The sequence below is a fragment of the Taudactylus pleione genome, unplaced genomic scaffold (assembly GCF_031769625.1).
Source record: "Taudactylus pleione unplaced genomic scaffold, aTauple2 ptg000190l, whole genome shotgun sequence".
NCBI lineage: Eukaryota > Metazoa > Chordata > Amphibia > Anura > Myobatrachidae > Taudactylus > Taudactylus pleione.
In genome coordinates, this window is record NW_028284592.1 from 6,959,131 (window position 1) to 6,985,939 (window position 26,809).

The 26,809-nt window shown below is 44.2% G+C and overlaps 2 protein-coding genes across 2 annotated transcripts in view; one reads left to right on the plus strand and one right to left on the minus strand.

The window, feature by feature from the left end:
* Nucleotides 1–10,297, plus strand: part of LOC148519366 (zinc-regulated GTPase metalloprotein activator 1-like) — a 70,433-nt gene extending 60,136 nt beyond the window's left edge. The window contains exons 13-16 of the mRNA XM_088476606.1: nt 457–525; nt 611–676; nt 8,865–8,988; nt 9,417–10,297. Coding sequence (XP_088332732.1) covers nt 457–525; nt 611–676; nt 8,865–8,988; nt 9,417–9,475 — 318 coding nt within the window. The 3' untranslated portion in view covers nt 9,476–10,297. The remainder of the gene's footprint in view (nt 1–456; nt 526–610; nt 677–8,864; nt 8,989–9,416) is intronic.
* A 5,041-nt stretch (nt 10,298–15,338) lies between these two features.
* The window catches only part of LOC148519367 (cytochrome P450 2J5-like), a 45,812-nt gene continuing 34,341 nt past the window's right edge, over nt 15,339–26,809 (minus strand). Inside the window, exon 9 of the mRNA XM_088476643.1 lies at nt 15,339–15,517. Within this exon, the coding sequence (XP_088332769.1) occupies nt 15,339–15,517 (179 nt within the window). The remainder of the gene's footprint in view (nt 15,518–26,809) is intronic.

Genomic DNA, 26,809 nt, shown 5'->3' on the forward strand with positions numbered 1-26,809 from the left:
ATGATATTCCTAGATGGTGAGTATGTTCAGCAGATATCTCTCACACCCAGAATAGTAATTTTCAACACACTAGTAAATGCCCCTTCAGTGTCATCCAGCATCGAAATAAATGAAAAATAGGATTTCCCATAGTGCAGAATTATCAACTTTATTTCCACATAAAATGTTTGCATAAAACAAGTATAAAGCATAGAATAAGTAAAATAGGAGCTGCCACTACCAAGGATCCTAGGAGGGACCTGTACCAGGGACGATTAACTGCTTTTGGGGTAGCTATATCACCCCTAACACCTGTTACTATGCCTTTCTGTAAAGGTTATTTTGGTATGCTGCCATTTTACTTGTGTAGACAAACACTCCCAGATAACAGCATTAAACAGTGTGTGTGTAACTATTGTAATTTACATTCTGCTTTACACTATTATGTATTAACAAATGCTGTTCCCTTTTTAACAGAACATTGTAACTGTTACATTTGAGGTCTTTGGAAATGTGATTGAAGAAAAGCTCAATTTGTTTATCCAGGTAAGATCAGATGAGCTAGAGGATATTTCTTTGTTTTTTTTTTCTTGTGTGATAATTTCACCATTTATGTTTTTTTACTTTTCAGAACTTGCTTTGGGAAAAGAATATAAAAAACAGAAACGGCATTTGTATGGAGGTTATACGATTAAAGGTGAGTCACACTCCTATTACATTGAAGGAAATTCTTAACAGGATGGCTTGATCAATGACGAGCTTGAATAGTATGCCCAGGGCCGGCCTAAGCCTAAATTGTTTGGTAAGCAAATATAGATTTTGGCGCCCCTTATATGTATGATAATTGTGAGATTTAAATATAGATTAAATATTGGTCCCGGACTCCAGGCACACTTGATAATAATTGTATAGTTTGTAATAATCTAGTTCTATATGGAATAGAAATAGATTTATGGGTTTCATTTTCAGAAGATTTCCAATAAGGCCAGATGTAGCCTTAGCCATTATGGGTGGCAGACAGGTAAAGCTGACAAAATGTAACTTCATGTAAATGAGCCAAGAGGTGAGGATAAATGATGTAGGGTGTGGCACTACATTCAGCTCTGTAACACATAGCTGCAAAAGATGTGAGTAGTGGATAAAGGTGCCCCAGTTATGCCCCAGGTTCTTGATAATAATGTGACAATACACAAGGTGAATATTCTTTAGATCAAAAGACCAGTTTTATATTTAAAAACAAAAAAACAAAAAACATGTCATGGACACTCTTAACATTATGGAAATTTGCAACTTTTGTTTAAAGTTACATAAATTAAGATCGAAACAGCCCCTGTCATATACAAGTAATGTATACCCCCACCCCCTATACACAAAATGTAACAGCACCTCTATCCACTCTACAAAGTGTAACAGCACCCCCACCCCCACTACACAAAATGTGACAGCACCCCCTTCCCTTACATATACAAAATGTGACAGCACCCCCTTCCCTTACATATACAAAATGTGACGGCACCCCCTTCCCTTACATATACAAAATGTGACAGCACCCCCTTCCCTTACATATACAAAATGTGACAGCACCCCCTTCCCTTACATATACAAAATGTGACGGCACCCCCTTCCCTTACATATACAAAATGTGACAGCACCCCCTTCCCTTACATATACAAAATGTGACAGCACCCCCTTCCCTTACATATACAAAATGTGACGGCACCCCCTTCCCTTACATATACAAAATGTGACGGCACCCCCTTCCCTTACATATATAAAATGTGACAGCACCCCCTTCCCTTACATATACAAAATGTGACAGGGGCAGGAAAGGACAGGGGTAGGAGAAGAGACAGGCTGTCACACACAGGGGCAGGAGAGGAGGCAGACTGTCACACACAGGGGTAGGAGAGGAGACAGGCTGTCACACACGGGTAGGAGAGGAGGCAGGCTGTCACACACGGGTAGGAGAGGAGGCAGGCTGTCACACACAGGGGTAGGAGAGGAGGCAGGCTGTCACACACAGGGGTAGGAGAGGAGGCAGGCTATCACACACAGGGGTAGGAGAGGAGACGGGCTGTCACACACAGGGGTAGGAGAGGAGACGGGCTGTCACACACAGGGGTAGGAGAGGAGGCGGGCTGTCACACACAGGGGTAGGAGAAGAGACAGGCTGTCACACACAGGGGTAGGAGAGGAGGCAGGCTGTCACACACAGGGGTAGGTGAGGAGGCAGGCTGTCACACACAGGGGTAGGAGAGGAGGCAGGCTGTCACACACAGGAGTAGGAGAGGAGACAGGCTATCACACACGGGTAGGAGAGGAGACAGGCTGTCACACACAGGGGTAGGAGAGGAGATAGGCCTTCACACACAGGGGTAGGAGAGGAGGCAGGCTGTCACACACAGGGGTAGGAGAGGAGGCAGGCTGTCACACACAGGGGTAGGAGAGGAGACGGGCTGTCACACACTGGTAGGAGAGGAGACGGGCTGTCACACACAGGGGTAGGAGAGGAGACGGGCTGTCACACACAGGGGTAGGAGTGGAGACGGGCTGTCACACACAGGGGTAGGAGAGGAGACGGGCTGTCACACACAGGGGTAGGAGAGGAGACGGGCTGTCACACACAGGGGGAGGGAGACAGGCTGTAACAGTTGAAGAGAAAGAAGCTAGGGGAGAAAAAACAGTCACACATAGAGGGGATGAGTCACAGGAAGTGGGAGACAAAATATATCAAATGCAGGGAAGAGTATAAAAGTGAGAGGCTACACAGGGCGAGTATTGAAGGCAAAGGCTGCTGTACTGTATACAGGGAATGGAGGGGGCCAGGAGGAGGCTGTTACTTACAACTGAGAGGGAGACAGGCAGCAGGTTATCACACGCATGGGAGGGAGACTGGTTGTCACTGTATTATGAAAAGGGGAGTCGGAGGCTGGCTAACGAGAGAGGGGGAGGCAGGCTGTCACTTGCAGAAAGGGAAGGACTAAGCTTTCATACGCAGGTGGTAGGGTGAGGGCAAAGGATGTCATGCACAGGAAAGGGTGGAGAGACATGTCATTTGTACAAGTAGCACCCCTGGGTCCAGTGCCACGAATCCCTAAGCCGGTTACCTGGTTCTAGCTGGGTGTGATGGCTGTCCTGCAAACGCTGCTCCGTGTGTGCAGAGAAAAGTGCCAGCGCCAATGCATTCCTTTGCTTCTTCCACTCTCTGGAGCAGCTGACTTACTGAAAGCCTCACTGTGCTAAGAGCTCCTCCGCAGGCCGCTCTGCCAAGTGCAGGCAAGCTGCTTGTCATGCACTGGGGGCAGGACAAAAAAAAAAAAATCCCCCGGCCGATAGTCGAGTCGGCCCCACAGTGTGTCTGCCAGCCGGGAATATGCCCACTAACTTCAATTGCCAATCCGCCCCTGCCGGCCGCTCCCATTCACAAAACGCCCTTACTTCTGGTGGACTCAGCAGCAGCCTCTTCCCCAGGGAGGTGTATAGTCCCCATTATAGCGTGCTCAGCTTGTCCAAGTTCAGCTGTATATCCTCCGCACCCTCAGCACCTACAGGGACCAGCACGCCCCCCAGCCGTCAGGCAGCTGCGCACGCATCTTCTCCGCCAAACGCGGGCCGTGGCTCCCTTCCCAACCCTCCACCACCGAGCTCCCGCCTAGCCATTACCACGATGTGCCTGCGTCCGTCACGTCGCACCACCTGCTGGTTGTATTTAATTAAGTTAGAAGTCAGCATGGCGCCCTTCTCTATGTGGCGCGCTACGCGGCCGCGTACCATGCGTAATTATAGAACCGGCCCTGAGTATGCCTCCCTTTTCTTAGCTTTCTACTGTTCATAAGGTGAATAGGGTAAATCCAAAATTGATCTTACCATGGCCTAGCACTTTCACAGGTCTGGACCAGTTACCAGCCTCTGGAAGCTTTAGAGAATTCATGCCTCTAAGGTAAGCAGCACTAACTACAGAGCAAATATATAATCTGAAGAAAAGCTCACATTTATGATGCTCACTGGATGCATGCCATATAGTATATCGATTCGATAAATGGCAGAACCAAAACTAAATTAATTTTCCACCCATCACTTGGGGCAAGCCTACTCCCTGCTCTTAGTAGATTCCTTCACAAATTAGAATCGTGCCTATGTTTTGCACAAAACTCTCAAATAAAATGTCACATCAAAGTTCAACCTTCCATTACTTTAGAGCCACTCCTTTCCTAAATTTAAACTTTCTTTGTCCTCCTAAGGGTCTACTGGAGGTAGCCTCACTAATGCATTTGACATTTGATTTGACACATTTATGCATTTTTAAAATATTACTTTTTTGTAACATTGGTCGACATTTTTAAACGTACGCTGCACTGCAGAACTACATAAGGATGGTACATTGCGTGTTAGGCAGCTACTAGCTGGAGCAATATTCAAGTCATTTTATTGAGGCAATCGGAAAAAGCTAGAGAGAGAAAAGAAGTACTCCTCTAAACAGGGGCACATCTCATGCAGTCATTAATAAAATATAACCTTTAGTTGATTTATTTCCTAAAATGAAAAGAAACAGCATAAAAAACACATATGAGCTTAAACAATTTCATTAATATGTATCCTTTTGTGGATTAAAGGAAAAAGATAGCAATATATATCAAAGTATTCACACAATGAGAATAATACAATAAATTATGGAATTCATATATATGCACAATATGCTAATTTTAGACCCTATTAGTTTCCCTAGTGAGTTCATTAGTATGTATCCTCATGGATGTGGATTGTATTACATTTGGTCCTTTACTTTTACATGTTCCAATCTCTCTATCTCAGCACTCAACATATTTCTCTCTATTAGGGCATCACTCAGGAACATGCACCAACACTTACCACTACAACTCTCTTCCCACCTCCTCCTCCTGAGCTTTTGACACCACTACCAGGGGGTGTATATATGATTTAAATTAAATATGAAATTAGCAGTTTTCTGTTGTCATAGTATATTTTAATTTTATCAATGTGCATAATGAATGTGTAATGATTATAGTAAATGTGAACTATTAACGTGACAGCAGTCCAGGAAAATGTGTGATCTGAAGGTTCAGTTAAAATTTTAACTGAAACAAAAGACCATCCCCCAAATTATAATTTTCCAGTTATGAAGTAAACTATGTGGTTTAGAGATACTATACATTTCTACTGCAACTTTATTAAACAGCTTATTACAGACATGCAGTTCCTCCCACATCTTCAGGGCAGTTTCCTTATGGGATCAGATACAGATCAAAAAGCTGGTTCTGCCAGTCTTTCAATTACTGTTAAATGAATGGCTAGAGGTCAAATGTATAATTCAACCAATCCACGTACTTCATTTCTTCCTAGGAAGTCTGCCTAGCTGTCTATCATGCTAAGGCAACCTGTTGCAGATGAATGATAGAGAACATGGCAACTTTATTAAGCTGGGTACACACATTAACGACGGATAGGTCAGCAGACCAATCCACCATCCGAGCGGGCGATTTGTAAGCTATACAAACTTGCCAAGCGGCCACTCGATATGTCTGGACTGACATCACAACTGGGTGGGCATTTAAATTTGCCTGCCCATTTGAGATGTGTCGATGCAGCAAGTGTATGGGTGGTCAGGGGATCACCCGTACATACATTCAGATCATAACGTTATTCACAGACATATCGGGTGTACACACCCGCCGATGCACTCGCAATGTATAGTGTTTCGATCAAACGATATATCGACAAGTACTTACTCAGCATTACACAGTGGTCCCTGTCCATTTCCTCTCCCCAACGGACTCATACTCAGTAGAGCACTATTTGCTACTACTGACATTGATAACTCTCACTTACCACTTGGACATTTTGGGCCTGATTCTGAGTTGGACCAGTTTTTTCATTCAGCGCATTAATGTTTATACTCAGGGCAAACACACAAGACAGTACATGGTATAACACCACAATACAATAAACAAATAATATAGCTCACAACACAGCGACTGACAGTCTGTATGGGTAGTGGGGTGCAAAGGGTACTTTCAAAGCAGGCTAAAAACTGGTGCCCATTGCCGTGGGCGCAACATTTTTAGGGCCGCAGAAAAATGTGCAAAGACAATAAAGGAATGGAGTCAAGAAGTAGAAAGCCCAAGGATGAGGTGCACAGTGTGGCTGGTAAGCACTTGTGAACAAGATCGAAGAGGGCCTTGCTCATAAGAGCCAACAATCTAAAGGGGAGGGGGTCAACAAACTGTAGACACAAGGGGTTGAGTCAGTGTAAAGGAATCAGACGGCAAGAAGCAAGAGTGGGAGAGATGGAGGATGAAAAGGTGAGGTATACTAATTGGTGAAATGGTTAAGCGGGGGACTGGTATGCTTTTAAGAACAGGTGTGTTATCAATGACCAATGGAAGCTATAAAGGCTAGGGGATTGTATGATTGATAGAATTAGGGAAATTGTTCCAGTGCTGGGGGACAGCACAGAAATATTGGATTTGGGAGTAGGATGGGAATACCAGAGAGGAAAGGCAGCTGACTGGAGAGGGTGGGATAAGTATGGAAATTAGGTTGGAGAAGTAGGGAGCAGTGGAGTTGGAGAGGGCCTTGTATGTGAGGGTGAGGTATTTGAAGATAATTCTGTAGGGAAATGGGAGCCAGTGTAAGGCTTGGTAGAGAGGGGAGACAGATGTGGAGCAGAGCAAGAAAGATAAGTCTAGCTGCAGCATTATGTATAGATCAAGGAGGAACCAGGGAAGCCTGTATGGAGAAGGTTGCAGTAGTTGAGATGATCAGTGAGTCGACAATAGTTTTGATGGCATCCTGGGAGAGGATGATACAAGCGATGCTGTGGAGCTGAAAGCGAGAGGATTAGGCAAGAGATTGTATATGGAGGGCAAAGGAGAGGAAGGAGTCTAATGATGGAAGGAAGACAGTGAGTTCAGTTTTGGCCATGTTAAGTTTGAGAAAGTGTAAGGACATCCAGGAGGAGATGTTGGAGAAGCAACCGGACACCTGAGAGAAGAGATCAGCAGATGAGAGGTAGAGTTAGATATTGTCAGCATAAAGGTTATACTGGAGGCCAAGGGAACTCATGAGTTCACTCAGGGAGGAGTTGTACAGAGATAAGAACAGAAGGCCAAGGACAGAACCCTGTGGAACTCTTACGGCAAGGATGGATGGTGGGGGGGGGACCGGTAGAAACAGAGAATAGAGGTTGACGAGGTGGGAGGTGAACCACGAAAGGACAGTATCAAGAAGGCCAATGGTCTGAAGGGTGCACAATAGGAGAGGTGATCCACCATGTCATACAATCAGTGATGGTAAAAGGAGATGGGAGGGGGTGCAAAAGAATGTGTTAAAAGTGACAAAAAGGCATCAGGGATTGGAATACTGTAGAGAGATGAGAGATTTGAAGAAGAATTGTTTAGCGAGGGAGAGGGCGGAACTAAAGGATGAGAGGATGAATTTTAAATGAAGGAAGTTTGCCAAGGAAAGAGATTTTCTCCAGTGGTGTTTGGTGGTGCATTTTTGAAGAAACAAAGTTAATTTGGAGTGCCAAGGTTGGGGTTTAGAATGGCGAAGGTGGACTGAAGAGCAGGGTGCAACGAAGTCAAGAGCGGTGGTGATGATGAGGTTGTAGATGGAGGGCGTCTGGTTTGGACAGGCCATGGTGGATAGTGGTAAGATAGAGTTTTTAAATGAAGAGCATAAAATAGCGGGATCAAGATTGCATCTGATAAAGATAGATTTGGGTGTGGGGAGGGGTGCAGGAGGTGAAAAGAGGGTGATGGAGAAGTCAGAAAGAGCACCTTGATGAGAGAAGACAAGGTCAAGGAAATGACCTAGACATACGGTTGGGTAAAAAAAAGTACGCTTGGGAAGACATACGGTTGGGGAAGCAGTCCTTTGTGAGAGGCCAAAGGTGGAACAAAGGGCAAGAAGTTTTATGGATGCTGGGTCAAGTGGGGTTGTCAATGGGATAGTAAAAGTCACCTAGGATGATGGAGGTGAGGTCTGAGGAGAGGTAGTGGGGAGGCCAGGCAGCAAAATTTTCAAAAGATTGGGACGTGCGTATATTTAAATGTACACAAGTTTGTGGATCTCCGTCCTATTCTGAGATAGAGGGAACTCTGTCAGAGCTGTCTTTCCAGGAAATACTGTGTTACTGTCTGGCAACAATGCAACTGCACGGATCCACCCTATCTCGTGGGAGTGTCGTGGGCGTGTATCAGAAGCGTCATAGGATTTTGAGTTATGCATACGGAAGGGTAGCCTGTTTCTGACAGATCTCTTGCACCTAGTATGGAGCTGGTGCTAGTACCGATAGTAATGGGGCTGGCATAAAATCAATGGCCAGCACGGTATTCTACTTGCAGATGCATGAACCCACATATTAGTTGAATGCATTCTTGCATTAGCATAATGTAGAAATTCTGATTTATGGTACTTCCCGCAACTACAACCACTTTGTGTGATTCGGAATGAGCCCCTCTAAGAGCTGTTGCTACAATAACTGCTTGTGACAGTCATAATTAAAAGCATACATGTTTTATAAGGCTACATATATCAGAAACCAATTCAAATAGCATTTGTCACATGGCTATAATCTTAAATTAATATTTATAAATGTGCATCCACACAGAAACATGGACTCTTATGCTGTCTATGAGAAATAAAGAACATTAACCCAATTTTTAAATAGCATTTATTTATATATTAGTAACACCTATAAAAGATCATTTGTACTGTATAAGAAAAAAAACTATGTATAATGCTGTTTCCAAATATTTTTTTGTTTTTTAAATAATTAATGTGCTGTTTTCTCAAACTAAATATGTACCCTATATGATGCAGATATGATCTGTTCAGTTATATGGTCTTCTGTGTCTGATCAGGGTCTGGTGTCAGTGGAAGATCAGCCGCATCAGGTGATTGTACAAGGAGTCCACGAGCTATATGATCTTGAAGAGACGCAAGTGATCTGGCATGGGGAAAGATTGAATCGCATGGTGTTTATAGGTACATATTGTTAGCCAGTTCCCCGTATTCATTTTATAACCTCCAGGTGCATTGGTGGCTTACAACGTGGTTCTAAACACCAGTCCAGGGAAAGATTTTTGCTGGTCCTTGCTTTCAGAATGCTAATTGGAAAGCAGTTTTGGGAGAAATCCTGACGCCGTATTACTGTGAATAGGAAAAAAAAAAATCCCACATGGACAAAACCAACAACCTCATTAGTATTGAAAGATTACTTAGAAATATATGCCCTCTCCTGCCAATACATCTTATAAGGACGGATCATGAAAACAGCTTAAAAGTCGCATAAGGGTCCGTCATTTGTCACTTATCATGACACGCGTTTTGCTGTAAAATCTGTGTGCCTATTGCCAGGGTATACATTTTACCAGTGTAAATTTACAAATACCTGTCTTATTTCCCAATCCCAGGTAGACATCTGGATCATGACGTTCTGAAACAGCTGTTTTTATCTGCTCTGAACACCTAAACATTTGTAGAAGATGAAGTCTTCATACTGGACCAGGGCATTGGGGCATTTCTGCTGAAACAAGCAGTTATTTAGAGTCACTCATTTATATCTATTACTATTTTTGCCGCTCTTATAACAAATTATAAATTAAGAACTATTAACTTTTTTGTCCACTGCATAATTGGCGACTTATACAAGGCCTTCTCCAGGACAGTCCCACTGGTGGCAAACTATGTATGAGGTGCAGGTGGGCGTGTTGCTGCAATCCCGTGACCATGGCTCTGTACCCCATTGATGAAGACGTGATTTTGTAGTATTTTACAGTAAGGGGTGTGGCCACAATGACTCGTTTCAATGCAAATCTTGAGAGTTGGCATACATGACCTGAGATCATTGAACTTGATGCTACTACATTTAACGTGCTCACTATCATGGAAAGGCATGTGGATTCTGTGTACTGGACATAATGCCTCTATTGCCCCTATCTATTTACCCTGTGCTGTGGAATGGGACTGAGTTTACCATTTTTGATACTACAATAATTGATGTAGTGCTCTCCTCGTTGAAGAATGCCATCATGCTTGGCAGATACTTCATTACATACTTATTGCTTTAGTAAATAAGTATTCTTCCAAGACAATTTCTTCACTGTTTCATTGAAGTCACTATGTATTTTTTAAATTTATCCTAGACCAGGGTTCATATAAATAAAGCACATTGTGTATGATAGATGCAGAGGGAAGAGACAAGGATTAAACTTTTAGGTATGTCCCTCTTTATATAATCTAGCATTTATAGAGCATGCAATGTAAACTGTACAGAAATAGTCATCTGCAAAATAAAAACCTTATTTCTGTTTTTTTTGTTATGTTCATTTTATTGAGATCACATAATACATCGAGGACCAAGAAAAATAAAAAAACTCAATAAGAGACGTAGATAAAACAAATATCAGGTCTATGCAAAAAAAAAAAAAAAAAAAGACAATTATGTGATCAATTTTATATTCTAACTGGAGAGAGAGAGTGAAAAAAAGAAAAGAAAAACCTCTGGGGTAGGACAGAAACATAAAAAATTAACATATATTGTGGCTATTACAAGGCAAAAGAAGAAGGAGCATTTTGAGAGGTTAGCCAAGGGTTCCATATTTTGTTGAATGATTTAGAAGAGCGATTGATAATACAAGTCATATATTTCATTTGGTAAATATACCATACTCTGAAAACAATCTGCACCCACCATATGCAGTCTATTTTATCCAGTCTGCCGCCAACTGGCAGGTCGTAGCAGAGACTATGTGACGCATTAATTTATTTTGGTGCATAGTCAATGTAGGGAAATCTAGAGGTAGGAGAAAGTACTTTGGCTCATAGGGAATGGAAATGTTAAGTAAACCTGTGATAAGACCAATAACTTCCTTCCAAAGAGGTAATACCTTTGGACAGGACCACCATATATGAAAAAAGGTGCCCTCATTGGTAAATCCTCTCCAGAATCGCTATCTGATGTATCCGGATATATTCTGTACAGGCGAGAAGGCACATAGTACCATCTGTATAGTTACTATAGTAGTTCATAAGTATTCTCTTTAATTCTGACGCAAATAGAGCTAGAGGCAGCATTATCTCAAATTTAGACCACTCGCCTAAAGTAGTACCCAGATCGACCTTCCAGGCCCTTTCATGGGAATCACATTGAGAAGACTCCTCAACAAGCAATGTATACAAAAGGAAGATCAAGCCTTTGGTCGAGGCGCATCTCATACTTAAAGCCTCAAAGGTGGAAAGGGGTCTACCCAACAGAAATTTTTTCACTTTAGAGTGAAAATGTCTGATCTGTAATAATTGGAAAAAATTCCTAGAGTGAAGAGCAAAGTCTTCCTGATTGAGGAAAATTTACGTCTCTAGTGATAGCATCAAGATAAAAAATACTCCCATCTTTCCAGACAGAAAATTAAATATTATTCTTACCTAGGTGGGGGGAAATCTGGATTATGAAAATCAGAATGACAGATGAAGGACTAGGGGCCAATTTAAATTTCTTGTTGGTGTAGATAACGAGCGGGAAGCAATTGGGTGCGAGGTGACAATTTTGGGGTGGTGAGACCTCGGAAGCCAAAGGAGGGAGAAAACCGTAGTTAAACCCAGTTCATCAGCCTCAATCGTAGACCAGACCTTCTGCACAACAGGGTTGCACCATTGAACACAGTGGGACAATTGAGCGGCTAAGTAATACCGTTTAAAGTCAGGTATACCCAACCCACCACTATGTGTAGAGCCTTGTAGAAGCTTTAGTTCATCCAAATAAATCGTGTAGTAGAAAACTAGAAATTTTAAAACATACAAGGGAAAAAATATCGGAAGGGTCTGAAAAAGGTAGAGGAGCCGAGGGAGTACACTCATCTTCACCAAGTTCTCTGCCAATCCAAGAAATTAGGTGGCTGTATCATAGATTTAAAGCAGACTTAATTCAATCTAGAATGCGGGGGAAATTAGCTTGGAAAGGCTGATGGTGGTGATGTATTAGAAAAATACCTAAGTATTTAATTTTCTGCTTGTGCCATTTAAACAGGAATGATGCCTTTAGGGAATGTTTGGTTGGTCCAGGAGTATAGAAGCCAAGCACCGCTGTTTTACTAGTGTTGATTTTATAACCGGAATAATCTGAGTACAGGTCAATCTTGGAGAGGAGAGAGTGCAAAGATTGAGCTGGATTTCCTAAGGATATCGGGACATAGTCCGCTTACAACGCAATTTTATACTCTGAAGGGTCTGTCATTACTCCAGAAATGCCAGGTTTGCTGCGAATCCTTGCTGCCAGGGGCTCCATAACTAAAGCAAAAAGCAAGAGGGAAAGTTTGCATCCCTGTCTGGTGCCGTTGGAGATTCCAAAAGAAGAGGAGAAGATGCCGTTGACAGACTGTGGCTGTGGGGGATCTATATAGAGCTGAGACACCGTCTAGAAATTTCCCGACCATACCCATCCTTTGGAGAACTCTGAAGGCAAATGACCACGAAATACGGTTGAAAGCCTTCTCAGCATCCAAAGCTAATAGCAAAGAGGGCAATTTCTGCCTGTGCATGGAGTGGATCAAATCTATAGCCCTTCTGGTATTGTCTGATGCTTGGCAACATGGTATTAAGCCCACCTGGTCCAGGTGGATCAGGTGGGTAAGAAGGGCGGCCAAACGGTTAGCTCGAATTTTAGCGTAACTCTTAAGATCTACGTTTAGCAGTAAAATCGGCCTATAGTTGGAGCACTGCGTGGTGTCCCTGTCTGGTTTCGGAATTACAACAATATTCGCTTGTATGGAAGCTGTTGTGAAGGATCCACCCTCAATACACTATTAAAGAGGGACGTGAGGAGGGGGGCAAGTTCGCTCACAAAGATTTTATAATACTGAGCTGTAAAGCTGTCTGAGCCCGGGGCAGCGGTGGATCGCATATATATAATAGCAGCAGTCGTCTCCTCTATCGAGATGTCCTCAATAAGAATCAAAAGCTGGGAATACGATAAACACCGCAGGGGGATAGTCGACAAATATAAGCGTACTACCTCATCCAAAATAAAGAGGTCAAAGGGGGCTCCAGTAAATTATAAAGAGAACTGTAGAAGTCACGAAACTCCTCCACCATTACCTTAGGATCATAAGTAGTGGTACCTGACAGAATATAATTTATCAACTGTATTCAACTGTATAGCTGTGGCCCGACGATACAGAAGGGCTTTCAGCTGGCCTTTTAGGTGATCAATCTGGGTTAGAAGAGAGGCAGTGGGAGAAGCTTTATGTTGAGCTAACAAGACCGATATTTTGGATTCTGGGATAAATTTTTTTTTTCCTTATAGCGGATGCTTGAGCTGTGAGATTGCCTCTAATGGTGGCTTTGTGCGCCTCCTAGAGAATGCCGGGGTAAATATCGGGAGAGATGTTTTCACTACAATAATGTAGCAAGGTCTTAGTGTCTGAAAGGGTCGAGGGGTATAGTAAAAGGGAATCAACCAGGTGCCACTTGTGCACGGCACGATGAGTTTTGGAAATATCTAAAAGGATATAAACTCCCTCATGATCAGTCCATGTAAAAGCGATACCAGCATCAATGACATGAGAGAAGAATAGTTGAAAGATGTGGATCATATCTATACGAGAATAATGTTGGTGTGGTGCGGAGTAATGGGTGTAGTCCCTAGGCGAGGAGTGCCTAAGGCGCCAGGAGTCACCTATATTAAATTGGTTAAGGGATAACGTAAGAGTGAGAGAGGCCCGGGATGGAGTAGCATCTTTTTTGATTTAGGGATGCCAAATCTGTCTAAGCGGGGATCAATAACCGTGTTAAAGTCCCCACCCAGAATAATATGCCCCTGTGCTACCCTTCCAATATGTCTAAACAAAGAACAATAAAATTGGGATTGGTCTTGGTTGGGGCATATATTGAGAGAGTAAGAACCTCTGAGCGGAGGGTACTGAACATAGTGGCCCACCGGATCTGCTATAATTTTATTTTGAACAAATGGAATACTGCGATGAATCAACCTTATTTCTGTTTACTGTACGTCTGCACTGCTGTTATTCTATCCGCTTCAGAACTTGAAATGGGCCATTTAGTGACAAATAATAAGCTGTCTGTGCTTGTCCTGCATTTGGGGCATGTGTCAGCATAGTCCTGGTTTCTGAAAATGTTTGTAGTAGTATTTTGGCTAAAGTCAGACCACTTAGGGACAGTTCAAATTACAAATCTGCACTAGGTCTAGGTATTACGGGAACACTGCAGTAAATGGTAGCACCCTCTCAGGGTGCTATAACTAGGAAAAGGTGTTCACATGTAGTTCTGTTAAGTATTTGATTTGATTCAGAAATAAAGAAATTTGTGTTTATGCTTACATCCTTTATTTACAAAATATACATAATTCACCTAATAGTATCAAAGACATGGTCTTTTCCAGATCTTATCATGAGATCATGTAATGGAACTAATAGAAAGTTTTGCATAAAACTAACATTTCTGATCCTACTCTTGGATAATTTGCTAACATGGTTATAAGGCTCTTATGTTATGCTCTTATCAGGCTACACGATGCTCTATATACATAGTCCGTACAGCCGATGAACGATATATCGTTCAGTGCATCTGGCCATGTGTACATACGATATACCTTTGATATATTGCTTCGGCCGTGCAGCACAGGAGATGCAATATATTGGAAAGATAGTGTGTGTACAGGCAACCGAACAACCATCCCATAATGCTGGCCATAGGAACCAGCATATTGGAAAGATAGTGTGTGTGTGTGTGTACACGAAACCGAACAACCATCCCATAATGCTGGCCATAGGAACCAGCGACACTGACATCAAACCTGCCAGTTGTGATGTCTGGCCAGACATATCGAGTGGCCGATTGGTAAGTGTTTATGCTTACCAAATCAGTCAGTGGGACGGTCGGCCGGCTGGCTTCTGTGTCGGTCGGTTGTGTGCCCTGCGTTACTTTTAAATATCGACTGCAATATGTTGACAATGTTATCAAATAATCCCCCCACCTCCCTTGTAAACCTTGTTTTGTACCCTTGAAGTATATTTGTTCAACAAGTATTTGGGGATATCACTAAGGTTCTAGAAGTTAGCATCCTATTGCCTAGCTATTCTTCTTCACATATTTTGTCATCATTAATTTAAGAACTCTTTTAGTGTGTGATATATTTTACGCTTTTTCACTACAAAAGCATTCAGAGCACAATGTGCAAATGTAAGATGTTTTTCATTAACCTGGATGTGAACTTTACTGACAGAATACAGCAATTATTGTGGAAAATAAAGAATTGAGAATCTGCTCTGCTTTTGATAGTCCAAATACTTGTCATCTCTGCAGTAAGGATGAAATTATCCTCAGCGGGGATTGGCGCAGATTTTGTAAGGGTGCGGATGTAGCGTGATGCTTTGTACATAATTTGTATTGACTTCTGTGACTCCTTCTGGAAGATGAAAGTTGAATGCCCTCATTAGAGTGATGAAGAAAATGATCAGTTCATATCGTGCCAGTTGCTCCCCCAAACATACTCTGTGTCCTGTGGGTAAATTGAATATTTTAAGTAACAGAATATTGAAAATAAAATGTAAATTGGGATGCGATCATAATCGCCCGCTGGGTTTCCGGCGTTCAGAATGTCGACGCTGGAATCGCGAAACTTTCTGTGTTTCTGAAGGTAAGTAGGTAAGGGGGTATTGTATAATAAGCACAACAACAGGAGCACTGTATAGGTAGACCTATGGGGGCCCCGAGGAAATTTTGCTATGGGGCACCCATACCTCTGGTTACGCCCCTGATTAAATTATAAAGTACCTGTTAATCCAGATCCACAATAATATAATCATTTTAACAGGCATATGGAATATAGTCATACCACAGTTTAAACTAACTTTACAACAAATTATATGCAGTTGTTCAGGTCATGAATTCACATTGTATAACCTATTAAAAGTGGGACAGGCGCATTTATATCACACTATGCAAATCACATTGCAATCACTTTATCAATATTCCCCCATGTTTTTTGACAAATGACATTCTATATGAAAAGCACATAAATACCAACATATTTTGATCAAAATGTTCAGGTCATAAACTCTCTTACTACGGACTACTACAACACCCACTAACATGAGACTTGCCCAACAGACCGGGATATTTACAGTATATTGTGTTATTGTAAATTACTTTCTAAAGTATAATTACTCTTCCACTGACACAGGATGGTTACAGATTGAACTACTTTATTTTATCACTTGCTATCAATTATGATCCTGGTTCCAAATTACTACAAAAATGATCAACATTCTATCTAACATTTTTCTTTAATACATTCCCTACAACACCATTGTAATAAATGAATGTAAATCTATATATATATATATATATATATATATATATATATATATATATGGCTGTCTGGACCGGCTCTCAGCTGTACCAATTGTACTGGTGCTCCTGTGCCCTCCTCAAGGTAATGTAGAAAAGATGAATAAACAGCGGCACTAGGAGACTTGAAAAAGACTAAACTTGACAAAGGGGCCAGTGAGCCCCGAAACGTTGGAGATGTGACACCTTGTGCCACATTAAAGTTTATTCTTTTTCAAGTCTCCTAGTGCCGCTGTTTATTCATCTCATATATATATATATATATATATATATATATATATATATATATATAAAGACGTTTGTTTGTTTCTTGGCAAATATCTTCCACAGCTCTCAAGGTAAATCTGCCAAATCTTACATAGTTATTTAATATCGAAAAAGTAAGATATTAGACCACATAGCGACAGAGCAACAAATCTTATATATACAATTCATCAATACATTTGTTTGTCCGGTTATGCATTCGTACACCCCTGCACCGATTGGGATGAAATCAATGCGAGGTGGTCCAGTTGGATCCTGGCCAGGTTTTAGGGGTGGTTGAGGTCTCGATCTGACCTCCCATTGGTGTATGCTGGGCAAAACTTTAACCTAGGAAGCCTGTTCTGAGCCTTCCACTGGATGGATTTGGATGAAAACTTCAGAGACAGGTGGCAATTAGTCTGGGATAGCTAATGGAGTGGTTGGGGTCCCAGTCAGACTTCATGGCGGAGTGCGCCAGGCAGAAATTTGACCCAGTGAGCCTGTTCTTGGCCTTCCACTGGATGGATTTGGAAGACATAATATAATAAAACATAATAACTTGAAGATTTAAACCCGAGCAACGCTGGGTACTTCAGCTAGTTAGTGTATAAAAAAAATATATATACTCATAATGAAAATATACTGTATACTCATAATGTTTCTTCTTCCTCCACTAGGGAATACAGGGATGACAATGAGTCTAGCCTGAAGAGAAGAGAGTCTGGACTCCAAATAATTAAAATGGATCTCCCAGCAGCCCAGGCTCCCTCTCCTCTATACCCCATCCCCAGCCACCAGTAGCCAGTTATAGTTTGGTGCTGGCGGGAGCAGACACTGTTTTTTCTGGGGGGGCACCCCATTTTATTTTAATTTTAGAGTGGGCATTGAAACGTATTCTGTAGGACGCCTTCACTGCCACTCCACCGATCCCTACGCCAGTGGCCGCAGCACTGGTGACTGGGTCGGTGTCTTTGGCCACAGACTCCAGCCTGGACAGGGAAAAGTAAGTGCAGCTCCCTACTGGCAGGGAGCCGCACACTCACAGCTTATCACCACTGGTGCGGGAGGTCACTGCTGGTGCTGGTAGTGAGGTCTACGGTCGTCTACACTCACTAAACTGGGGTATATGCCAGATGGGGGAGACAGGCTCCTCCTGTTAGCCCCTCCCCCACCCCTGGGCATGCTTCCTCACTGCAGACAGCTTTCCTCATGTACACTTCCCTCTCTCCACCTCCTCTAAGATGCTGGGCGGCCATTTCAGTATTGCCTGCTAAGCACAGCACAAGGAGAGAAGTTTGGGCTCCTGTCTCCCCATATACCGCACTTCTAGCTGTCAGGTTATATTTTTAGCTCCTTCCTGCTGTTAAGGCTGGATTGAGCAGTATTTGCCCACTATTTCTGTGCATTGAGTGGTGCTGTGTGTTTGTGAGTTATCACAGTACTCTTTCTACTTGTATGCCTACTATTGAATACCGGGGTAACTTTAGGACATCCGTACTCATATATTATATATATATTTATATTGTGACAGTCAGAATAGGGGTCCCTTTCCTGGGGTAGATGGACTCCCTCTTTACACACACATTAGCCGTAGACACAAGTCTGGGGTTCTCGTACAAACTGGTCGGTGCCAGTCTTTATTGTGCCAAATGAATATAACTAAACCAAAATCCTAGGCCATCTGGGCAATAACTAAACAGTAGGTACCCTCACTACCACACCGTCAACAACAGCACATGCACAGTACTTACTCAGTTGTCATATCAGTGTCTCTGGACATGCTAGCCTGCATGCCTACATCCCCAGGTGTGAGACACTCAGCTACAACTGAACACAGCTTAAATCAGCCAGTTCCAGGTGCAAGCCCTAATGAGCATGCTACCAGGCTGAAAGGCCCAAAACCAGGAGTGGCCTGTGGATGGAGCCCTCCCTCTCCTCACATCCACACCCCCAGGACCCAGATTGGCTTTTCCAAAAGCCGATACTCTGGTCTGCTTAAAACACAGACTTCTCCTGGGGTTTTTTAGAACACATAGGCCAAAAACCTAGGACAAATGTACCTGCCATTGACTACTTTACCAGTGCTTCTATCACATATCCCCCCCCTTTGTTTCGACCGGTGGGGCGGAACAACTGCAGCCCCCAAACAATGGACACGTGACAAAGCATCTGCATTGGACAGCTGCCTTCCTGGCCTGTGTTCTACCGAAAATTTAAAGGATTAATGCCAAGAACCATCTCGATATTCTCGCATTACTGTCCTTGTTTTCTGACATCCACTTCAGAGGGGCATGGTCAGTGATCAATCTGAACTTCCTTCCCACCAAGTAGTACCTGAGAGTCTCTAACGCCCACTTTATGGCCAATGCTTCTTTCTCGACTGTAGCATAGTTTCTTTCATGTACATTTAATTTCCGGCTTAAGAAAAAAATCGGGTGTTCTTCACCCTCTTTGCTTTGGGACAGGACCGCTCCGATGCCTACAACTGACGCATCGGTTTGTACAACAAACTCACTGTCAAAATCAGGGGTCATCAGAACTGTTTGAGTACATAACGCTATTTAATTCCTGGAAAGCCTTCTCTGCTTCAGGACCCCATTCCACCATGACTTTCTGTTTGCCTTTGGTAAGGTCAGTCAGTGGGACTGCAGTGGTGGCAAAATTGGGTAAAACCTCCTATAATACCCAGTGATCCCTAAGAAGGCTCTCACCTGCTTATTCAGGGGTCGTGGCAAGTTTTGTATTGCCTTGATCTTATTGAGCTGTGGCTTTATCAAACCTCTGCCAATGGTGTACCCAAGATACTTTACTTCTTCCATCCCCAGACAACACTTTTTTGGGTTGGCTGTCAAACCTGTCTTATAGATGGAGTCCAACTCTGTCTTATAGATGGAGCCCAGTACTCTGGGCAAGTGAGACTGCCAATCAGGTCTACGAATGACCACATCATCCAGATAAGCAGCAGCATACTGTCTATGGGGCCGTAGAATCCTATCCATCATTCTTTGAAAGGTAGCAGGTGCCCCATGTAGCCCAAAGGGCAACATCTTGTATTGAAACAACCCCATGGTACCCAAAGTGACAGTGGCAAAAACCCTGTCAGCCAGTCAACAGCAGGAAGTTAAGGAATTTCTGATCAGAAATAGGGTGCTGTTTTCTGATCTACCAGGGAAAACCACGGTCATTAAACATGACATAATGACTGACCCAGGGGTTAAGGTTAACCTAAAGCCCTATAGGTTACCAGAAGCGCAAAGAGAACCAGTGTCGAAGGAAATTAAAAAAATGTTAGAGTTGGGTGTAATTGAAGAATCGCTTAGTGAGTGGTCAAGTCCCATTGTGCTCATTCCAAAACCCGACGGGAGTGTGCGATTCTGCAATGACTTCCGGAAATTGAACAGTGTGTCAAAGTTTGATGCCTACCCTATGCCTAGGGTGGACAAACTAATTGAAAGGCTGGGGACAACCAGATATTTAACTACTCTTGACTTAACCAAAGGGTATTGGCAAGTGCCGTTAACTGAGAACGCCAAAGAAAAGACAGCATATTCTGCACCAGAGGGGTTGTTTCCCTCTAATCTGGTCTTCCTGTTTTTGTGGCTTACCAATGGTTTACATCTTGTGGTGAACCCTCTATATTCACTCTTGTGAAGTCTTCTCTTGATTGTTGACTTTGACACATATACACCTACCTCCTGGAGAGTGTTCTTGATTTGGCCAACTGTTGTGAAGGGGTTTTTCTTCACCAGGGAAATAATGCTTCCGTCATCCACCACAGTTGTTTTCCGTGGTCTTCCGGGTCTTTTGGTGTTGCTGAGCTCTCCGATGCATTCTTTCTCTTTAAGAATGTTCCAAACAATTGATTTGGCCACACCTAATGTTTTTGCTATCTCTCTGATGGGTTTGTTTTGATTTTTCAGCCTAATGATGGCTTGCTTCACTGATAGTGACAGCTCTTTGGATCTCATATTGAGAGTCGACAGCAACTAATTCCAAATGCAAATGTCACACCTAGAATCAACTCCAGACCTTTTACCTGCTTAATTGATAATGAAATAACGAGGGAATAGCCCACACCTGTCCATGAAATAGCTTTTGAGTTGATAGTCCCATTACATTTGGCCCCTTAAAAAGAGGGAGGCACATATAGAAACCGTTGTAATTCCTACACCGTTCACCTGATTTGGATGTAATTACCCTCAAATTAAATCTGAAAGTCTGCAGTTAATGCACATCTTGTTTGTTTCATTTCAAAGCCATTGTGGTGGTGAATAGAGGCCAAAATATGAAAATTCTGTCAATGTCCCAATATTTATGCACCTGACTGTGTGTATATATATATATATATATATATATTGTGATGACATAGGGGAAATTAGCTTGGTAGAGTGTCAGTTGAGCAATGTTAGGTGCCATTCAGGGCACTGATTCACTTCTTCACCCCTGACTAACCTTGGGCAGCTAGTCTGTGGCACAAAGTCTCTCCCTGCTTCTCTGCAGGTCTATCACAGACTCCAGCCGGGCCTGGCTTGGCTGCCACAGCTACTCAAAACACAGCTCAGTCTTTGTGGCCTTTCCTGTCTCCTACAGGTATAGGCTCACCGGCTTTCCCAGCCCCAATTCGGCAGGAAACACAGGCCACAGCCTGTCCTGACTGCAAAGTCTTCCATACTAACTCTCCACCATTAGTTATGCTCACATCTGGCTTCTCTTCCCTGTGTGAGTGTATCCCTCAAGCCCCCCCTCCCCACTGAAACAGCTGTTCATTAGCATCATATTTGTTGATACTGCCCCAAAATGTATAAAATAAATAAATAAATAGAAACATATATATATATATATATATATATATATATCAGGGACGTGGATTCAGGGTAGGTAGGGGAGGCAGTGCCTCCCCTGTCATACTCCCTCCCCTATCATACTCCTTGTCATGCTCCAGAGTTTTGAAATGAAAACTGTGTTTTTATACATGTGTGCCTCCCCAGTCAGAGTCGTAACTGGACTTTTTGGTGCCCTATGCCAGAGAGAGCATTGCCGCCCCCCCATTTTTTAAATAGGGACATAAGATAATGCACTTTAAAAAGGGCCATGGACTCGTGGGGAAGGGCCAGGGAAGAGATAGGAGAGGCCAGGGGGTGCTGGGGATAAAAGAAGAAGCTACCAGTGAAAATGATAATAAAAAGGAAAATTGACAGCCCAAACAGCACCCTCTGCCCTGTGCCATGGCACAGGTCGCCCCACCCTAGTTACGGCCCTTTCCCCAGCCATCACTGCACATCACTGATATATATAATAGGGGTGTGCACCGGCCACTTTTCGTGTTTTGGTTTTGGATCTGGATCTTTCTTCGTGTTTTGGATCTGGATTGGTTTTGCCAAAACCACCCTTCCGTGTTTTTGGTTCTGGGTTTTGTGTTTTGGATCTGGATTTTTTCTTAAAAAATAAAAAAAACCGCTAAAATCACATAAAATGGGCCTTTTTTTGTTCCTACGCTATTAATAACCCCAATAACATTAATTTCCACTCTATTCTGAACACCTCACACCTCACAATATTGTTTTTAGGCCAAAAGGTTGCACCGAGGTAGCTGGATGACTATGCTAAGCGACACAAGTGGGCGGCACAAACATGTGGCCCATCTAGGAGTGGCACTGCAGTGGCAGACAGGAAGCCAATCAGCGTTATGGTGCCCATTTGCATGTAGCATGAACCCGGGAGATCCGTGCTACATGCATCTGTGTGATTGGCACAGAGCAATGACAGGTCCGTGAGACCCGTCTGTGCTGCTGTGGTAAAAAAAAAAAAAAAAACCTGTGTAAAAAAAGAAAAAAATGGCGTGCACCCCCCCAAAAAAGAGCAACCAGCCCCGGGCATTAGGTCCCCAGTGCTGGGTGTGCTTAAATACAGGGGACAAACGACGTAGGGGTCCCCTGTACTTAAGCACAACCAGCACCGGGCTAGTCAGAACCAGCGCTGGTTGCCAAAATACGGGGGACAAACGACGTAGGGGTCCCCCGTATTCTGCGCAACCAGCTCTGGGCTCTGATCCGGTCCTGGTTCTGGAAATACAGGGGACAAAAAATTAGTAGGGTTCCCCTGTATGTTCCAGAACCAGCACTGGACTTTTTCTAGCGGGGGGCTGATGCCACAGCCAGGGGAGCCCTTTCACCGGGCCCCCCAGCCGCAGCTTCAGCCCGGACCGCTAGTCAGCCCAGGCCGGGGATCCCTGGAGAGCTGGGGACCCCCCCAATAAAGGGGTCACCCTCTCCAGGGCACCCCAGGCCCAGGCTGATAGCCCGGGGCTATCCCCGCCACCCCTGGTGGTGGTGGGTGGCGGGTTGATTGTGTGGTGTGGTGTAAATAAAGAATATCAAACATTGTCTTTACAAGTAGAACTGCAAGTCCCAGCAAGCCTGCCCCGCATGCTGGTACTTGGAGAACCACAAGTACCAGCATGCAGGGCATTAAGGGCCCACTAGTACCTGTAGTTCACCTGTAAAAAAAATGTTTAAAAAAACACAGGACACACACACCGTGACAGTATAAGTTTATTAAACATACATACACACACACACACACATGTACACATACTCACCTATGTAACCTGTAGCATCGGTCCACTTGTCCGGTAAAGTATCCATAGGGGACCTGTGAAAAAAAACATACTCACCATCTCCTATGCGAGGTTCTGTCCTCTTCGTTCCAAAGTAGGCATCCCCGGACTTGGCAAAAAAAAAAAACGAAAACGCGATCCACGAACTTAGTACCGTTCTATAGAACGGTACTTCCCGAATGAGAGCTTAGCGGCGGGGTATCACCATGGAAACCCCGGTGCTAAGCGTTCATTGGCTGAGAGAGGTCATCTCCCGTCTCTCAGCCAATGAACTGCTCCCTCCATTGTAGTCAATGGTGGGAACCGCAGGGTAAACTTTAATAACCTTGCGGCTCCCACCATTGACTACAATGGAGGGAGCCGTTCATTGGCTGAGAGAGACGGGAGATGGCCTCTCTCAGCCAATGAACGCTTAGCGGCGGGGTTTCCATGGTGATACCCCGCCGCTAAGCTCTCATTCGGGAAGTACCGTTCTATAGAACGGTACTAAGTTCGTGGATCGCGTTTTCGTTTATTTTTTTTGCCAAGTCCGGGGATGCCTACTTTGGAACGAAGAGGACAGAACCTCGCATAAGAGATGGTGAGTATGTTTTTTTTCACAGGTCCCCTATGGATACTTTACCGGACAAGTGGACCGATGCTACAGGTTACATAGGTGAGTATGTGTACATGTGTGTGTGTGTGTATGTATGTTTAATAAACTTATACTGTCACGGTGTGTGTGTCCTGTGTTTTTTTTAAACATTTTTTTACAGGTGAACTACAGCTACTAGTGGGCCCTTAATGCCCTGCATGCTGGTACTTGTGGTTCTCCAAGTACCAGTATGCGGGGCAGGCTTGCTGGGACTTGCAGTTCTACTTGTAAAGACAATGTTTGATATTCTTTATTTACACCACACCACACAATCAACCCGCCACCCTCTCAGCCTGGGCCTGGGGTGCCCTGGAGAGGGTGACCCCTTTATTGGGGGGGTCCCCAGCTCTCCAGGGATCCCCGGCCTGGGCTGACTAGCGGTCAGGGCTGATGCTGCGGCTGGGGGGCCCGGTGAAAGGGCTCCTCTGGCTGTGGCATCAGCCCCCCGCTAGAAAAAGTCCAGTGCTGGTTCTGGAACATACAGGGGAACCCTACTCATTTTTTTCCCCTGTATTTCCAGAACCAGGACCGGATCAGAGCCCAGAGCTGGTTGCGCAGAATACGGGGGACCCCTACGTCGTTTGTCCCCCGTATTTTGGCAACCAGCTCTGGTTCTGACTAGCCCGGTGCTGGTTGTGCTTAAGTACAGGGGACCCCTACGTCGTTTGTCCCCTGTATTTAAGCACACCCAGCACTGGGTCACTAATGCCTGGGGCTGGTTGCTCTTTTTTTGGGGGGGGGGGCACGCCATTTTTTTCTTTTTTTACACAGGTTTTTTTTTTTTTTTTTACCACAGCAGCACAGACGGGTCTCACGGACCCGTCAGTGCTCTGTGTCAATGACACAGATGCAAGTAGCACGGATCTCCTGGTCCGTGCGTGCATCTGTGTCATTGAAATACACAGCAGCACAGACGGGTCTCACTGACCCATCTGTGCTCTGTGTCACTGTCAATCACACAGATGCATGTAGCACGGATCTCACGAGTCCGTGCTACATGCAAATGAGCACCATAATGCTGATTGGCTGAGAGCCATGACAGACGGCTCTGTCAGCCAATCAGCACTTTGCCCATTAAAGGCAAAGGCATTTTTTTAAAAATGGCCGCTCGAGGCAAAACCTCGAGATCCGACAGCAGATCTCGAGGTTTTGCCTCGGGAGAGGGATCCGGGGCAGACAGGGAGATCCGAGCTTGGGCTCGGATCGCCCCGGATCCCCGAAGTTCGGGTGGGTTCGGTTCTCAGGGAACCGAACCCGCTCATCCCTAATATATAATATATATTTATATACACGCACACATGTATGCACGCATACTCACACAAACACACACACACACACATATATATATATATATATATATATATATATATATATAAATCACAAAAAGGTCCACACTCACGTTTTGATGTCAGTGTTGCTGGGGTCGCAAGCTCAGACAGGCTCAGTAGCTCCAAATATATAAAAACATATTGAGCGCACTCACCAGACTTGCAAGCATAACAAATGTTTATTGGTGGAAAGCCAACATCAGTAGTCCATCAGTAATCGACGTTTCAGTCCTTGCTAGGACTTTTATGAAGATAACAAATCCAGGTATCCCCACCCCCCTAATATACCTCCCCAAACAATCAGGGCGGCAACTCCCGCATTAATCAATATACACCTGTGTCGTACAAAAAACAACAGTCTGTTAACATATTAAATACACAAGACATACAACACAAACAAACAATATATAGCTATATGTCACTGTACTACCTTAGTAAAACAGCGTACATGGAGACTGACCTGCCATCCAGGAAGTACACATCAACCATAGACACACAGATCACTCGCATGTGTACCACAGCGGGACACAAACAACTCGGTAACCTAGCAACCGATCAGCTGCGCCCAACACCGGACATAGCTGACGGCCAACACATGTAATTATTTTTTGTATGACACAGGTGTATATTGATTAATGCGGGAGTTGCCGCCCTGATTGTTTGGGGAGGTATATTAGGGGGGTGGGGATACCTGGATTTGTTATCTTGATAAAAGTCCTAGCAAGGACTGAAACGTCGATTACTGATGGACTACTGATGTTGGCTTTCCACCAATAAACTTTTATTATGCTTGCAAGTCTGGGGACTGCGCTCAGTATGTTATATATATATACCCAAGTGCAGAAGTGCATATGGTTGTCAGGAAAATACTTCTTGTCTGAATCCAAGCTCACAACTGTAAAGTTTCATGGTTTGGCCTGGGCCCCTTAGTTCCAGTAAAGGGAAAGCTCAATGTTACAGCGCACAATGACACATAGCTGGCCCTAGGCATCGGCAACCTAGGCAAATGCCTAGGGGCATCCCAAGCTTAGGGACAGCGAATGTTTGGGGCACCTGGAAGGGCGGACGGCTGCTCTGACTGCTGTGGTTGGCTGCTCTGACTACCGTGGTCGGAGCTCGGCTCCAACCGCGCAGCTAGGCATGCAGCCGGGAGCGGAGAGGAGGCTAGATGGGCAACTGGCTGCTTTGCCTCTGGCTACCGTGGTTGGACCAGGCAGCTCAGAATCCCCAGGGGCAGAACTATCAGTGGTGCAACCAGTGCATTGCACCAGGGGCTGGTGTCATTATTATAGCAGTACTAATAATGAGTCAGACTGACTCATTTATTAGTACCCCGTGTCCGGCCACGTGCCATAATGAATAAAGAGGATGGAGGCAGTCCGGCTGGAGGAAAGGAGGAGGCCTCTCTGCCATCTCTCACTCTGGCTGGCTCCTCTCTGACACCCAGGGATTAAAGTGCCTGTGCCGGCAGTGGATAGATCTCCAGTGCCCCGTCCCCGCTGGCTGCCAATCAATTGACTCCTGTTAGAGAAGGAGTTACAGAGTTCCTGCTGTGCACAGCCCAATAGGTGATGTGGATGGTGCCTCCCCTAGTGTTGCGGACCGCACTGACCTGGACGG